We start from the raw sequence: 16,831 nt of genomic DNA on the forward strand, positions 1-16,831 counted from the left end.
TGTGCAACCAAACAATACCTGTCTGAACCAAATCCAGCAAGTTGCCAGTTTTCTATCACTGCCTTAATTCTACCACCAGCCACATAAGCAATGGTCAACTGACCCTATTCCTTGCTTCCTGTTACTACTAATGGTCCCCAACAACTATTAAAAAAGATTTCTTCACATGTTAGAAAACGGGTCATATAAAAAAATAGCGTCAGGACAAAAGAAGCCTTTTATCACAGACAATCAAGAAATTTGACTTACACTAAAAACAACCAAAACAACTACATTGACTTCCACCAATAACACTATTACTGCTGCTATTACTATTGCCACCATTTACTCAACATTTGCTATGTGCCAAGAACTCTGCTAAACACTTTATATATAAATAATATGGTCTCTCCCTTTTATTCCTTTCCTTCTATAATCTATTCACCATGCCGTCTTCTGAAAGATCTTCAAAAATATGATATCACTTTTCCCTGCTTAAAATCCTCCACTGGCTTCCCATTGCTCTTAGAATAAAATACAAACACCTTATCATGGCTTTCCATGATCTGACACCCACATCCACCACCCAACACTGGCTCATATATACCCAATACCATGGCCTTCTGGCTGCTGCACATGATCTGTGGCATACACGGGGTCTCTTCCCAACTTCCCAGCTTACACTCATTGGTGTTTTGGCCTAGACTGCTCTTCCTCAGGCTTCTGCATGGCTGGTTCCTTCTCATAAGTCAAGTCTCAGCTCAAATATTGCCTCCTCCCACAGACCTTCCCTCACCACCCCATCTACAGCAATCCCCTACCAATTGCTTTCATAGCACTCCAGTTTGTTTCCCTGTCATTTATCAATGATAAATTATCACTCACTCAAATTACTTTACTCACTTGTTTACTTGTTTATTGTCTGCCTCCTCTAGGATGTAAACTACCCAAAGCAAAGAGCCTTGTCAGACTTGTTCATGGCAATGTTACAAGCACCTAGAAACTAACCTTCCACTTCCAAAGCCAACCATTACCTCCTAAATGAAAAGAAAAATTTAACCATTTATGTGACGGTATTATTCACAGTTGTGTTTTATTCTTGTCTCAAAAACAGAAGCATTCCACTTATTCACCTTTTCAGTCTAAATAGCAAGCAGATTTTAGGGTTGTTTTGTTTTTTAAAAAAAAAAAAAATCCAAATCCCTTCAAAATGACACAAGATGATATAATTTTGATCAAGAAATAAAACTTGTTAAAGATTAGGTTTAGTGTCTCTTTTTTTTTTAACAACTTACCTCTTTCTCTCTTTCATAGTCCTCTTTGTCATACTCCTCATCTTCATTTTGCACTGGTAGTGCCACACTGCCAAAGTCTAATGACATGGTCCTCCTGTGGGAAGAGAAAGATGTTTGGTTTCTGAATACCCCATAAAATCTCCCCAGAACAAACTACATAAGAGATGCCATACATACACAAAGTGAAAAGACAGAAACAGACTGGGAGAAAATATGTATAACTCAGTTATGGCCAATACAAATAACTGTGATTCATAGAAAATAGCTATATGACAGCAATTCATGGAAAAGAAAAAATGCAAATAGGTAATAAAACTATGAATAGACCTTTCTAGTGGTCTGAAAAGTATAAAACAGTAAGATTTTTGCCCACATGAAAAATAAGATGACAATAATAATAAACTAGAAATGTGCCAAATGTAAAAATCTTAAGCTCAAACAAAATTTCAAATGTGATATATTAAACATGGCACAGGCAGTACCCTATTGCCTCATTTTTTTTAATATCAGAAATCCAAATATCATGCTTTACAAGAAGAGGGCCTCTAAATCATGAGTGAATGACTGAATGACTGCTACTCTGAAACCATTTACAATTCAGTAAATGCCATAGAGCGCACAACAAAATATAAGTCTTAAATGTCCTCCTCTTAAGCTTGATAAAATCAGGTTCTGGCAATAAACTCGGGAAAAACAGAAGTGAAAGCTGTGAAGCTCCACCACTGTGGACTTCCAATTCCAAAAGCAACAGCAAGAGTTCCCTGGGGAGCAGTCACTGCTGCGGGGCAGAAGCAGCAGCAGGAAATGGGTTTTCAACTACTTACATTCAAAAAAGCTGCTGCTGATTTAAATTATAATTAGCGATCCTGACACTATACATAAACTCCTCAGAACTTCAAAGCTCTGAACAATCCCAACAAAAAAAAGCAGACAGGTGTTATCAATTACCTGGCTTAACACTGCCCTCCATTCAGTCCACTGTTGTTCATGCCAATGAAACGCACTTGGATGTGAGCCTGAGCCACAACTCATTCACTACACCTTTCAAGCTCTAAAATGTCATTAAATTGGAAGTAAAATCAGAAGCATGGAGATCCAGCAATCCAAATGCATTTTACCATACAGAACTTAGCTCCCTCGTCTTAACAGATACGAACTATATCACAAACTTTTGTGGAAGCCAATAGCTCTAGAGCAGACAATATCCCATTTCATCAGATCTAAGATGTCTTTGATTCTATGATGCAGTTCCATTTGTAGCAGTAGGAACAAGATGTAGCCAATCAAATTATGACATAACATTAATTTTAGGAAGCAGTCTATGTTGTAGATATTAAAATGTGAAAAGAAAATATGCAAGCTAGAATAGATGAATATGGTATTAAAGATTAACACACATATGAACTTCAGTGGTGAAAATCCCCCATGAGAAGTTTTTGGTTTTTGGCCTGAGTTATGTTTCTTGGCCAACCTCTAATTTGCAGTCTACCTTCTAATTCCTTCCTCTCTGGTCCCTACACCCAACCCGTCCCTTTTAACTCATATCAACTCAGACTCTTTACCTCAACTTAAAACCCTCCAGCCTCTGCTTCTCAGACCACACCTACTCCTTTCTACCCTTGTGCCAGGGCTAAAGGGGGGAAGAGACATGCATATCGAGGAAAATAAATCTAAGTCTATCTATAAGAATCCTTTTCTATGTCAACATAAGACGAAGACATGAGTATGATAAAGAGCCTGTAACATGAAATGGTGAGGAAAAAACACACAATCTCATGTCTCTAGTTTTTTTCCACTATGCAAATAGACTTAATAGTCTACAGAACACTATATATAATGAAAATACTAGCCCAATTAAATCCCATGTCCTTAAAAGAGATGAAATTAAGCTGGACCTTAAAGAAATTCCTGAATCCTCCAGGCAGAAAAAATCCTTTCTGCTTCTGAATTCTGTCTTCTACCTTTCTTTCATTTAAATATAAATACAAGACAAAATATGGAATTTGGGTTAATTTCTCCTTCATTAAGTTAGAGAAGAGAGGTTTGTTCCAATCCTTTATTAACCTGCCATCAACTGATGTTGATTATTGAAAAAGAACATTAAGATTTATAAGAGCCTATTGCTAAAAATGTAGCTACTAATATTTTAAATAGAGAGCTACTTTTCTCAGATAGAGAATACTTACGGTTTTGTTTTTAAAGAGAATGTAAAATATCAAAGTATATATCTTTAATGTTATTTTAAATCCAAAACATGTCATTAAAGAAGACATCTAAAAATACCTGAAAAAAACAAAATCTCCCCACTGAAGAAGGTATAAGTTTTCCTTATCAGAACTATAAACTACAAAAGACTTTAAGAAATGATTTCAGACATAAAGGGAAATCTGATCAACTTAATGTGGTTAAAAACATAAATAGTAAAAAGGTAATACATATTTTAAATGAAACTTAAAATAAAAGCTAATACCTTAACTTATTAATCACCAATCATTATCACTGCTACCAGAGACTTTAGTATAATATTCAGAACAACAAAAGAGACTTCTTTAAAAAAAAAAAAAAAAAGCAAGATAGTAAACCCAAAAGCCATAAAGAAAAATGTGATGGAAACCTAACCACAAAAAATAAAATTTTGTTTAAGGCAAAAGACATCATTAACGAGTCAAATATTATGTATGAAAAAATACATCAATAACAAAGTCAAGAAAAATAAGAATGAGAAAAATATTTGCAAAGCACCTGACGAAGTCCCAATATAAAATTATTACAAAGAAATGAGAAAAAGACAATCCAATATAAAATTGGGCAACTGACATGACAATTTACTTTAAAAAGTGTAAATCAATTAGTTTGAAAAGATGCTTAAGCTCGTGATGTTTCAAAGAAGTGTCATTTAAACAATATGCCATTTTCAACCACTAGATTGAAAAAAAAAAAAAAAAAAACTTGTTATCACCAGTGGTGACTATTTTGTATTTTGTATGGCTCATGAGTTGCTGGTGAAAATATCAACTGCTAAACCATCTTGAAAACTATCAATATTAATATATTGAAAATTAACATTTACACTAGTAAAATTATTTTGAATTAATTTGTCAATACTATGCCACTAGTAAAAATAATGAAAATTTTCTATATCTATTGACTCAAGGCTGACCACTTAAGAAATCAAGATGCAGATTAAGTAAACAGTACGTTTTGGTTTTCTTCTTCAATAGCAGTCTGGTAGACTTTCTTCCTAGATAACTTTTTCTGAACCCTTAACAAGACTATAAAAAGTATGTCCTGTTGTTACACTCAGATGGATGCTCTGACCCAGCATTCCTTTTGTTGTCCCCCGTTGTTTTCTCTGCCCTCCTTGCAACAAAACCAATGGGTGTTTATTTGGACAAAAGATTACAAAGCAAAAGTAGCATTGTTTTTGCTTCATCTAATAAACTATAAGCACTCCAAAGGCAGAATTAAAATGTATCTGCCCACTTGCACATGGTAGGCACATAACAAATATTTGTTGACTGAATATGATATAGGCATGTTACCTTATACGAATTCATTATTTCAATAAAATTTTATTGAATGCCCACTGTGTTCCAGATCATATCCTAGATGCATCTAAGACATGGTACCAGCCAGGAGGAGCTCACTGTCTCTGCTCATCCTCTGTTAGATAGAGCCACTGATATAAACAGTTACAATAACATATTGTAATAAATTCCGTAGTAGATGAAAGTACAAAGCACAAATTAACTTTTCCTAAGAAGAAAGGATAGTTTAGAGAAGTTTCACAGAAAAAAAGAGCCTTTAGATTAGAAATAAATCTTAAAGGACACAATATGGCTATAAGTGGCTCTAAGAATGAGGGCACTCATTCAGACAACCTGGGCTCAATTCTGGCTCTTCTATTTATCAGCAGTGCAATCTTGAGCAAACTGCTTCTGCTTCTACGTTAAAGAAATGGGGGTAAAAACAACACCTACTTCAAAGATTGATTCTGAGGATTCACAAGATAATACATGAAAAGTAATTAGCACTATGTACCAATCAATACATTCTAGTTTTTTTACTATTATGACATTATTACTGATGAACAGGAGTCTGCCAGCTACCGAAGAGGTTAAGGGAATAAAGAGGATTCCGCATATCTGAGAAAAGGTGAATGTGCAGTCTATGAGAAACGTCACTTCAAATAATGCAACCTCCTATGGAACAAAAATGCCACCCTCCTTCAAGACGCCCTACCAAGCCTGTTCCCCCATGGAGTTGGCCACTCCTTTGCACTTTCAGACTGTATTTCTTATGCTTTTCTTATGGCTTCAACTTCAGCTTCTCTTTAGTTGAGTGCATTCACATGTCTAGGGAGTGCACGTTCATTGTCACGCACTATGAAGGTATAAGGTGATAATAGGCTTAAATCAGACTCGAGTTCATGACTACGATATAGAAAGGGTTATAAATCCCCACAAAAGGGGTTTCTAAGAATTGCACTGGGAGTTGGGAAATTCTACTTACTTGCTGACATAACTCGCCTTCTAGAATGGAAACAGCCAGAGCACATAGCCCGCTTTAGACTTGCAACACCTGGTGGAAGCACCCTATTCAATCATTCGACAATTTACCAAGCACTGCTCAAGATTACAAAGTTTAACAGGACATGATGGAGGGAAAGAAAATAGACATATAAACAAATCATCACAACATCTTGTGATCAGTGCTAATGACAGCACTTTGGACAAATTGATTCAAGTTGCCCAGAGAGCGGAGCGAGTAATGCTAATACACAATCATCATCCACAGGCTGAGCGAATGACCTTGAGGAACTGTTTGGCGTCAGCTACGGCACTACAAACATGACCAAAGCCGCACGGGGCCCAGGATGCCCGGGGCTGCTGGCTTTGGGTGCCAGCGTCACTTGTACTCGGTCAACACACGTGCACAGAGCACCTACTGTGAGCCAGGCGTGACGCCAGGGTGACCAAGGCGGGGTCCGCAGAGTAGGGTCTAGGGGCGACCCCAGCAGCCTGGAAACGAGGCGGGCTTCCCATATGTCACTTCTAAGTAAGATGTTGGAGGAATGAAGAGGTCTAAATGACACGTTAAAGGTAAAAGCTGAGCCCGCAACATGCGGGCAGTCCACCACCGCGGGATTTGGGGAGGGGGAAGGTCAGCCCCCCAGGAACCCTCAGCCAGCATCCCGAGGACCCGGCAACTCCTCTAATCCAAGGTCCAAGCCCACCCGTGAATCAGAACTCACCGGAACTCACCGGAGGCCACGGAGGCTGTTACCGCGAGGAAGCTCTAGTCCTGGCGGAAGACCAACTTCCAGCAAATCTCCTTACCCTGGCTCTAGTCCACTAGCGCCTTCCTAGTCACAACCGAACTCACGGGGCGGAGGCCCTTAAGGAGCAATCGCCTCCTTCAATCGCCGACTAGAAGCTCGCCCGGTGGGCGGAGCCGTGCCGGCTCGGGGCGGAGCGAGGAGGCAGAAGTCTCCGCCTTCCTCAAGCTTGGTTGAGAAGTCCGCCTGCTGTTGCAAAGTACGGCTGTTTGAAAGCGGGCGCCAGAGGTGGCGGGAAGCTCCCCCTGTGCGCCCATTGGTGAATTCGAGAGCCAATTACGAGGAAGTTACCCTGGAGGGGGCGGGCTGATCAGTTGCCTAGACACGCCGAAGCGCTTCACCCGCTACCTTCTCCCAGGGTGCAGCGGTCTTACGGGGACCCTTTGCCCGTTTGGTACCGGAGACTGCAAAGGTGACTCGTGCCTCCTGCGCTTCAGCACACAGAATCCTGCAGATTCCCCACCGAACTTTTGCCTTAAAAGTTTTTTACATTTGCCCTTCTTGTTTTCTAAGGCGCCTGCTTCCCCATTACTTAACAGCCTTAGATATTTTGCTTTGTCTTCTACCTTACTAGATGCCGCTTTGTTTACATTTTTGCTTAATTACTGATAAGATGGCACATTTTTCCACGTGTCTATTCACTACTCTAATTTCCTCGGGTGTGAGTGTTCTTGTCACTTAGGCGTATATTATTAACCTGCCCCTAAAGACAGCGCCACCCAGTCCTCAGTAAAGCCCAGTACTGTGTCTATCTTCTCTGGCTGAAAGGGTTCCAGTGAATAATCAAGGAATTGGTGGCGGCAGGTTCACATATCCTTTCAACCCTTTCCCATGTGTACTGGCATGGAGTAAAATGCCAGTTCGAGGCTCTTCATAATGTGGCTAGTTTTCCTTTGCTACTTCACCGTCCACCCCCATGATGCCTACACTGACCCCTGTAATCCCATAAACTGGTATAGGGTTTGGCAAATAACAGGTAATTTAATCCACTGTAATAGAATGAATGAAATCACAGGCTGAGCTAACAATGGTTCCCAGAGCGCTTTTTTTCTTTCACCTGCTGTGAAAGCTGTTTCTTCCACCTGCATTGCCTCTACCTTACTTCTCCTGCTACTTAGTTTTCAAGATAGACTAGCACCTCCTTTGAAGCCTTTCATGACACACACTCCCTCACTTCGCAAAAATGATCTTTCCTACCTCTGTACACAGTGTATTCTATATATCCTATTATAGTTCTTATATCTACTGTAAGTTTTTGTGTGTCTGTTACACTCAGTACAATGTGAATATCTTGAAGTACTCACTTTACTTCTTGGGTATCTAACATGACCCTGGTAGGCACTCAAAACAATTATGTTAAATTAGTAAATGAATAAATGAACAAATAGATGAAGATTTTGGCAGGGGGTGGGCAGAAAAAGCAAATAAAAGGCCTTCAAGTAAATGGCATCTGTTGAATCTGAGCCAAGGCATCTTAGTGAGAATTAAATGCACTTTTCACTTTTCACATCCCACTGAAGTCGATTGGCAAACTGTATGTTGCATTCTCTGCTGAGGGTTATGATGGAGTGCTGCAGCAAGAATGTCAGGTGATCCCCACGCACAAACAACTGTTTCTTAGAAGGAAGAAAGCATAAAAGGTGTCAGGGGAAGCACATGAGGAGGCAGTGTTTATAATCCCTTACACAGTGCTTTACAAATTGGTAAGTTCTTTCACGAGCATTGTCTCATTTGGTTCTCACTACAACACTGTGGGGGGTTAGGACAGGTATTCCTACCCCATTTTCCAGTTGAAGAAACTTACATAAAAATAAGTTAAATGACTTGTCCAAGGCTACACAGCTAATACAAGGGAGACAGAATCTGAAGCCAGGTCCTTTATCTCCAAACCCAGAGCTCTTCACTACATACAAAATATTTTAGTGAGACTAGAATATACGTGACAAAGAGGGAAAATAAAGAATAAGTCAGCCTCCCATCCTGCCATGCCTCTAGAAACGGTTTTTGGTGGAGTTATGGATATATTCAACTAAATTTCTTTGACCACCTATCCTGTTTAAGTCCTGGTCTAGGTGCAGGGTAGGACCCCCATGCTCAAGGTACCAACACTCTGAGTTACAAGACGCTTACATAGAAAGATAAATAATAACAGAAATTGTTTACTAAGTGTAATAAGAGTAGAATAGGCAATAATTCTAGGGAAAGTGAACACCTAAAGATGAATCTATCAAGGCAGGTTCAAGGAAGAAGAGAAGGAGAGAGCTCAACAGGTCAGTTGATTAGCATGAGTGCAATTTGAAGTCCAGACCAGCAAAAGTGCAGGAATCTTACATTTAGAGGTAAGTCTGGAGAAGAAGGCAGGAAGGAGGTAGTCCATAGAAGAGCTTTAAGCCTGGGAGAATAGGAAAGGCATTCTACAGAGGTCAGGTAATGGTGTGCACAAGGAATGAATCTAACATCCAAAGGAACACAAGCAGACAGAGGCATTCTGGGATAACAAAGGCAAGTGCGGGGGAAGAAAGTAAAACTGCCAAAGATCTCAAATGATGGACAAAAGATTATTTGTGAAACGTTGGCTCGATGTTTACCTTGCATGTTTTAAATGGGCACACCTATGAGCTGGGTGAGACATTTCAAGAGAAAATGTCATTGTTGATGAGATGGGGTCCCTGCCACTAACAAGCATTTATAAAGGTAAAGCTAAACCATCATTTCTCCTTTTTCCTCCTTTTTGGTGTCAAAGCTATCAGGTCAAAGCAATGCCACCACAGGAGTGCTATCCAAAGTGCTATCATCAAGGAGTACTATCTTCAAAGGAACACAGAACTTAGAGTAAGAAGATCTGAGTTCAAGTCCCAGTTCTCCTACCTACTAGCATTGTCCATAACAATTTAACACTCAAAAGCCTCAAAGTCCTTATCTGAAAATAGGGATGATAATACCCACTTCTCAGGATTGTAGCCAAAAAAAAAATGAGATGAGATTGTGTGAAACAGCTTTTAAATGTAAAAACATTATTTTCCATTGTGTTTCTATATACTATGGCTTATTGGATTAGAATACACACTGGGGTCTGAGGTAGTAAGGAAAAACCAGGAAGGTGTTCTGGGAGTGGATGGCAGAGAAAGACAAGGGTGAATGTGTGCCAAGGGCAACAGGAGCTTATGGGATGGGACAAACAAAGAGTCTACACAAAGGATATGGCTTCATGAGAACAGAACAAAAATAGGAAGTGCTAGAGATGGAACAGGAGTACTTGTAAAGAACCAAGGGAGATCAGACCATTATTCAACAGTATTTTGGGAACACCTACTTTGTGCCAAACACTGTGCTGGGATCATTTAATATTGACATGTGGATCAAAATGCCCACTCTGCTCAAGTCCCTTCTCACAGAATCTGCTCCTGCTCACAGTCATTATGACCTCACCACCATCACCATCCTACCACCCACGGTCCTGGCCAGACTTGACTGAATCAAAGGGGAACACTAGACCCAAGCTGGGCCAATCATATTCCCTTCCCAGATAACTAAGATTCCACAAAACTGAGCAAGGTGGTAGCCATACAGAGGAGAAGCAGACTTTTATTACACTTGCCTGTATTTTATGGGAAATATGCTTCCTCCATAACTGTGTCATATACATGGTAGACCCTAGACTGAAGATCATGAACTTTTGCCACTGAAAGCCATGGATCTGTCTGGTTCCTGTACTTTGAAAAGCCAGACAGTTTAGCTTTTCCTTACATTCTGTGATAACTAAACCTTAAAAACTTTTTGACTTGAGCTGGCTTGGGTCATTGTAGAGGTTGAATCCTGTTCCCTAAAATTTCATGTCCACCTAGAACTTCAAAATGTGACTTTATTTGGAAATATGGTTTCTGCTGATACAATTGTTTAATATGAGCTCATTTGGGATTAAACTTAGGTAAAGCTAAACCATCATTTTCTCCCTTTTCCTCTTTTTTGGTGTCAAAGCTATCAGGTTAAAGCAATGTCATCACAGAAGTGCTATCTGCCCTAAGTCTAATGACTGGTGTCTTTATAAGAAGAAGAGAGGACACAAAGAGACACATAGGGAGAAGACAGCCATGTGAAGGTAAAGGTGGTGATTGGGGTTAGATTGCCATAGGCCAAGGAACGTCTGGGGCCACCAGATGCTGGAAGAGATAAGAAAGGATTTTTCCCTAGAGCCTTTGGAGGGAGCATGGCCCTGCCAACATCTTGATTTCAGACTTCTAGCTTCCAGAACTGTGAGAGAATAAACTTCTGTTGTTTGTGGTACTAGTTACAGTAGCCCTAAGAAGTTAATAAAGGTAGGTCTACATTCTTGGCAACCAAACATTCATGACTAAGATATATTTTTAGTGATTATATTTGAAAAGTCTAGACCAGTGATACTCCAAATAGGGCCATGGCCCACTGGTATACCTCATTTGTGTTAAACGATACAAATGCCCAAGGTATTTCTTCAATTATCATAGGAGAATAATTTGTAGATTTTTATTTTTACATACAACTAGAAATCCACCAAGTAAGATATAGGAAGTTACTAACGTTAAGAATTTGTAAATTAAAATGAGTGCATTATTCGGGTTTATCAAGAATGATCATCATTTAGATGTGCACTATTACAAAGCTGTTGCTCATGCACAGTTGAAGGTAATTGGAATTCCCAGTTTTGGAAGGAGGATGTTAATAGCACCATTCCCCCAGGAAGTCATGGCCTTTACGAGCTGTTATTACTGCTTATTTATTAACTATGTTTGTTTGGCTTCATCAATATCAAGTAAGTTTATTGTGAGTTGTTTGGTTAAACCAACTCTATATAGTGTTAACTGCTTTAAATATTTTCACTTTTTCTATAGCGACTTTAAAATAACATACATTTGGGTGGGGCGCTGTGGCTCATGTCTGTAATCTCAGCACTTTGGGAGGCCGAGGCTGGCGGATCACCTGAGGCCAGGAGTTTGAGACCAGCCCAGGCAACATGGCAAAAATAGAAAGATTAGCCAGGCGTGGTGGCACACGCCTGTAGTCCCAGCTACTTGAGAGACTGAGGGAGGAGAATCACTTGAACCTGGGAGGCGGAGGCTGCAGTGAGCTGAGATCAGCCACTGCACTCCAGCCTGGGCAACAGAGCGAGAGTCCATCTCAAAAAACTAAATAAATAAATTAAATAATAGACATTTAGAGGTTCGAGTTCTTATTACTAAAACAATCAACTTGTAATTCCTCTGAAATTTGCTTATACTTTATGAAAATATGCTGGCTGTGAATTTTTTCTGCTTAAATATTTATCAAGGCAAGTGTGAAAAATTACTTGTTTTTTGAAAAATAGGGCAGTATTTAGGAATATAAAATCATATGAATGAGATCATACTCCTCTCTTAAAAGTAAGTAAATAGGCCGGGCACGGTGGCTCATGCCTGTAATCCCAGCACTTTGGGAGGCCGAGGAGGGCGGATCACAAGGTCAGGAGATCGAGACTATCCTGGTATTAATGCGGTGAAACCCTGTCTCTACTAAAAATACAAAAAATAAAAATAAAAATAAATTAGCCGGGCATGGTGGCAGGCACCTGTAGTCCCAGCTACTCAGGAGGCTGAGGCAAGAGAATGGTGTGAACCTGGGAGGCGAAGCCTGCAGTGAGCCAAGATCGTGCCACTGCACTCCAGCCTGGGCGACAGATGGAGACTCTTGTCTCAAAAAAAAAAAAAAAGTAAGTAAATAATTCCTATTGTTCCTCTCCAGTTCTCTGTTGTCACCAAGTTCTTTTCTCCCTGCCCAAGAAAGAGACGGGCTGGATGAAAGTTAGGTCTTTTGCTACTTTGATCAAAAGAGTGTAAGCCCCAATGGCTTGGATTTCATGTTTAGGCTTTTTAATCACAGGCTTTTAATCACCACAGGCTTTTAATCAGAAACCAGTAAAAGCTGTCAGAAGTGATACTGACCATTTTTAAAGATCCAAAGCTGCAATAATTATATTTGAATGTGGAATTAAGACCCACCCAAATGGCAAGAGAAGCTCAGGCCATTCCATTTTTGTTTCTTAAAACATTCAGCAGATTAAAAAAGAAAGATGTATCAAAACAAGATTATAAAATTGGTGTATATTTTAAATGCTTACATAGTGTGTTCAATCCATATTGACAAAATACAGCATAATAGAATGATGCCATTCATAAGAAAATGTATAATTTATTAGCATTTATAAATTTGTATGCATTCATATTTATTAAAAATTTTAATGTATTTGAATACTTAGACTAATCCAGTAATGGAATACATGGTGAAAGTTATTTGATCTGAGGTTGGATTCCCAGATGAAAAGTCATACAGATGATTTTTTAAGGGCTTTCAGAAGAAACCAGTAAGGAAGTGAAGAAAAGGGTAAAGCTAGGAGAAGAGGCCACGTAAGGGTATGATTTCAGAAGTACCAGCCCCCACCCTGATCCTGAACTTTGGAATGTAACAGATGCGAAGGAACTGAGCTTTCGCACTCTTGTATGAGTGATGGTGCGAGGTGTAAACTCACAGGCCGTTCTGGTTCTTGGTGACCCAAAGCAGCTTCACTAGCCTGCATCTGTTCTCAGAATGAACAGTGACACAGAAGCAAAACACACAGAAACCAGGGGAGGGGTAGACAGAAGTGGTTTGAGGGACTCCAGGGGGTCTGGACAAAGCACTGGCTATATCTCCTACAACATCCTTGTTTGCCATCCTTTGATCTTATCAGCGTATCTCTGGAAATAATATCAGATATTTACATTTGAGGCCCTTCAAGAATGTAACCTCATGCAGCTCCTCCAATTGACCCTCCTAGTCCTAGCATGATGGGACCCAGGACTACCAAGATGATCTTATCACCATGTTCTGTGGATATACTATATTCAGTGGAGCTGCCAAGTGTTAAAGTAGAAATTTGCCTAAAGTCTCTTGATATATCTAGGTTTTACCCCTAAACTTTATTAAACTTTTTCATTTTGGGAAAATTATAGACTCACATGGAAGAAATGAGATCTCCTGTAAGCTTTACCCAGTTTCCACCAATAATATCTTACAAAACTATACTACAACATCATAACCAGGATATCCATATTAATACAGTCAAGATACAAAACAATTCTGCCACCAAAAGGATCCCTCATGTTGTCCTTTTATAATTGCACCCACTTCCCTCCCACCTACTAACTCCCTCCTTAACCCCTGTCTTAGTCCGCTGGGGCTGCTATAACAAAGTACCATAAACTGAATGGCTTATAAACAACAACAATTTATTTCTTCTAGTTCTGGAGAGTAGGAAGTTCAAGATCAAGCCACCAGCAGATTTGGTGTCTGATGGGGGCCCATTTATTGGCTCATAGAAGGCACCTTCTTACTGCGTCTTCACATGACAGAAATGCTAAGGGAGCTCTCTGAGGCCTCTTTTATAGGGGCACTAATTTAATTACTTTACAAAGGCCCCACCTTCTAATATGATCACATTGATGATTAGGTTTCAGCATATGAATCTTAGGGGGATACAAACATTCAGACCATAGGAACCCCAATCTGTTCTTTATTTCTATAATTTTATTGTTTCCAAAATGTTTATATATGTGTGTGTATATATATATATATATATATACACACACATATAGCATAGAACCTTTCGGTACTGGCATTTTTCACTCTTCTAATTCTCTGGAGATTCATCCAAGTTGTTGCGTCTCTCAATGCTTCCTCCTTTTTAGTGATGAATAGTGTTCCATGGTATGGATATACCACAGTTTGTTTAATCATTCACCCATGGAAGGATCTGGGTTGTCTCCAGTTTTTGGTTATTATGAACAAAGCTGTTATGAACATTCCTGTACAAGTTTTAGTGTGAACATAGGGATTCATTTTTTTGTGATCAATACCCAGGAGTGCAGTTGCTGGGTTGAATGTTAGTTGCACGTGCAGTTTTTTAATAAACTGCCAGACTTTTCCAGAGTGGCTGTACTATTTCATGTCCCTACCAGGATTGTATGTGGGATCTACTTTCTCTTCTCATGGCTGGCATTTCGTGGTGTTGGTATTTTCCATTTTACCCAATTCTGATAGGTGTGTGGTGATATCTCATTATGGTTTTAATTTCCTTACTGGCAAATGATATCAAACATTTTTATGTGCTTATTTGCCACCTGTATACCTTCTTCAGTGAAATCTGTGTTCATATATTTTGCCCACTTTCTATTGTCTTTTTTCCTTTTTTTTTTTTTGAGACGAAGTGTTGCTCTGTTGCCCAAGCTGGAGTGCAGTGGTGTGATCTCGGCTCACTGCAACCTCTGCCTCCTGGGTTCAAGCGATTCTGCTGCCTCAGCCTCCAGAGTAGCTGGAATTACAGGCATGCACCACCATGCCTGGCTAATTTTTGTATTTTTAGTAGAGACAGGGTTTCACCATGTTGGCCAGGCTGGTCTTGAACTCCTGACCTCAAATGATCCACCCACCTCAGCCTCCCAAAGTGTTGGGATTACAGGCTGAACCACTGTGCCCAGCCTCTGTTGTATTTTTTCTAACTGTTGACTTTTGAGAGTTTTTAACTACATTCTAGATTTTTGTTCTTTGTCAGATATGTGGTTTGCAAATATTTTCTCTCAGTCTATGGTTTGCCCTTCATCCTCTCAACAGAGTTTTACACAGAGCAAAAAATCTGTAATTTTTCTTTTTTTTTTTTTTTTTGAGACAGAGTCTTGCTCTTTTGCCAAGGCTGGAGTGCAATGGCGTGATCTTGGCTCACTGCAACCTCCGCCTCCTAGGTTCAAGTGATTCTCATGCCTCAGCCTCCCAAGTAGCTGGGATTACAGGCACACACCACCATGCCCGGCTAATTTTTGGTATTTTTAGTAGAGATGGGGTTTCGCCATGTTGCCCAGGCTGGTCTCCAACTTCTGAGCTCAGGCAATCAGCCCACCTCGGCCTCCTAAAGTGCTAGGATTACAGGCGTGAGCCACCACGCCCGGCCAAAAATCTGTAATTTTGATGAAGTCCACTATACCAGTGTTTCCTTTTATGGATCATGTTAAGTCTAATAAGTTTTTGCATAGTTCTATACCCTGAAGATTTTCTCTTAGGTTTTTTCCTAAAAGTGTTATAGTTTTACGTCTTACATTGAAGTCCACAATCTACTTAAGGTTTCTGTAAAGTGTGAGGTTCATTTTGCCGAAAGATACTCAAGTATTCCAGCACTGTGTTAGTCAGGGTTCTCTAAAGAGACAGAACTAATAGGATATATGTATATATGAAGGGGAGTTTATTAAGGAGAACTGACTCACACGATCACAAGGTGAAGTACCATGATAGGCCGTCTGCCAGCTGAGGAGCAAGGAAGCCAGTCCGCGTCCCAAAATCTCAAAAGTAGGGAAGCTGACAGTGCAGACTTCAGTCTGTGGCCAAAGGCCCACGAGCCCCTGGCAAACTACTGGTGTTAAGTCCAAAAGTCCAAAAGCTGAAGAACATGGAGTCTGGTGTTCAAGGGCAGGAAGCATCCAGCATGGGAGAAAAGATGAAGGCCAGAAAACTCAACAAGTCAAATTCTTCCACCTTCTTCTGTCTGCTTTATTCTAGCTGCCTGGCAGTTGATTAGATGGTGCCCACCCAGATTGAGGGTGGGTCTGCCTCCCCCTGTCCACTGATTAAAATATTAATCTCCTTTGGCAACACTCTCACAGACACACCCAGGAACGATAGTTTTCATCCTTCAATCCAATCAAGTTGACACTCAGTATTAACCACCACAAGCGCCATTTGTTGAAATGACTAACCTTTATCTATTGAGTTGCTTTGCATCTTTGTCAAAAATCAGTTGGACATATTTGAGTGGTCTGTTTCTGGGTTCTCCATCTTGTTCCATTGGCCTATATATCTATTCCTCCACCAACGTCAATACAGTCTTTAAAATGATATAATAAGTCTTAAAATCAGGTAAGATGACTCCTCCCACCTTGTTCTTTTTAAAAATTGTTTTAGCTATTCTAGTTCTTCTGCCTTTCCACATACATTTTAGAATAATCTTGTCTATATCTACAAAAATCTTGCTGAAAGTTTGACAGGAATTGCATGAAGTCTGTGTACCAATTTGGGGAGAGTTGACATCTTTTTTATGTTGAAGTTTGTGATGCATGAACACAGTATGCCTCTCCATTTATTAGATCTTCTTTCATTTCCTTCATCAGCATTCTGTCATTTGCAG

The 16,831-nt window shown here is 39.9% G+C and overlaps 2 protein-coding genes across 50 annotated transcripts in view; one reads left to right on the top strand and one right to left on the bottom strand.

Moving 5' to 3' along the window:
• Positions 1-6,647, bottom strand: part of CEP152 (centrosomal protein 152) — a 147,037-nt gene extending 140,390 nt beyond the window's left edge. For 19 of the 27 annotated variants that reach the window (XM_054531439.1, XM_054531438.2, XM_054531441.2 and 16 more), the window contains exons 1-2: positions 6,529-6,647; positions 1,275-1,368 (exon numbers count right to left, since the gene is read on the bottom strand). In XM_054531439.1, coding sequence (XP_054387414.1) covers positions 1,275-1,361 — 87 coding nt within the window. In that variant the 5' untranslated portion in view covers positions 1,362-1,368; positions 6,529-6,647. Of the gene's footprint in view, positions 1-1,274; positions 1,369-2,222; positions 2,326-5,786; positions 6,158-6,222 lie in introns of those variants that run through there. The other 8 variants (XM_063716648.1, XM_063716650.1, XM_063716649.1 and 5 more) reach the window with 5 other exon arrangements.
• Positions 6,194-16,831, top strand: part of EID1 (EP300 interacting inhibitor of differentiation 1) — a 73,645-nt gene continuing 63,007 nt past the window's right edge. For 3 of the 23 annotated variants that reach the window (XR_008513471.1, XR_008513467.1, XR_008513473.1), the window contains exons 1-2: positions 6,268-7,024; positions 10,591-10,711. The gene's annotated coding sequence lies outside the window, so the exon portion shown is untranslated. Of the gene's footprint in view, positions 7,025-8,132; positions 8,316-9,355; positions 9,445-9,581; positions 10,168-10,590; positions 10,712-16,831 lie in introns of those variants that run through there. The other 20 variants (XR_008513478.1, XM_054531064.1, XR_008513464.2 and 17 more) reach the window with 18 other exon arrangements.

Source organism: Pongo abelii, chromosome 16, assembly GCF_028885655.2.
Source record: "Pongo abelii isolate AG06213 chromosome 16, NHGRI_mPonAbe1-v2.0_pri, whole genome shotgun sequence".
Taxonomy (NCBI): Eukaryota; Metazoa; Chordata; class Mammalia; order Primates; family Hominidae; genus Pongo; species Pongo abelii.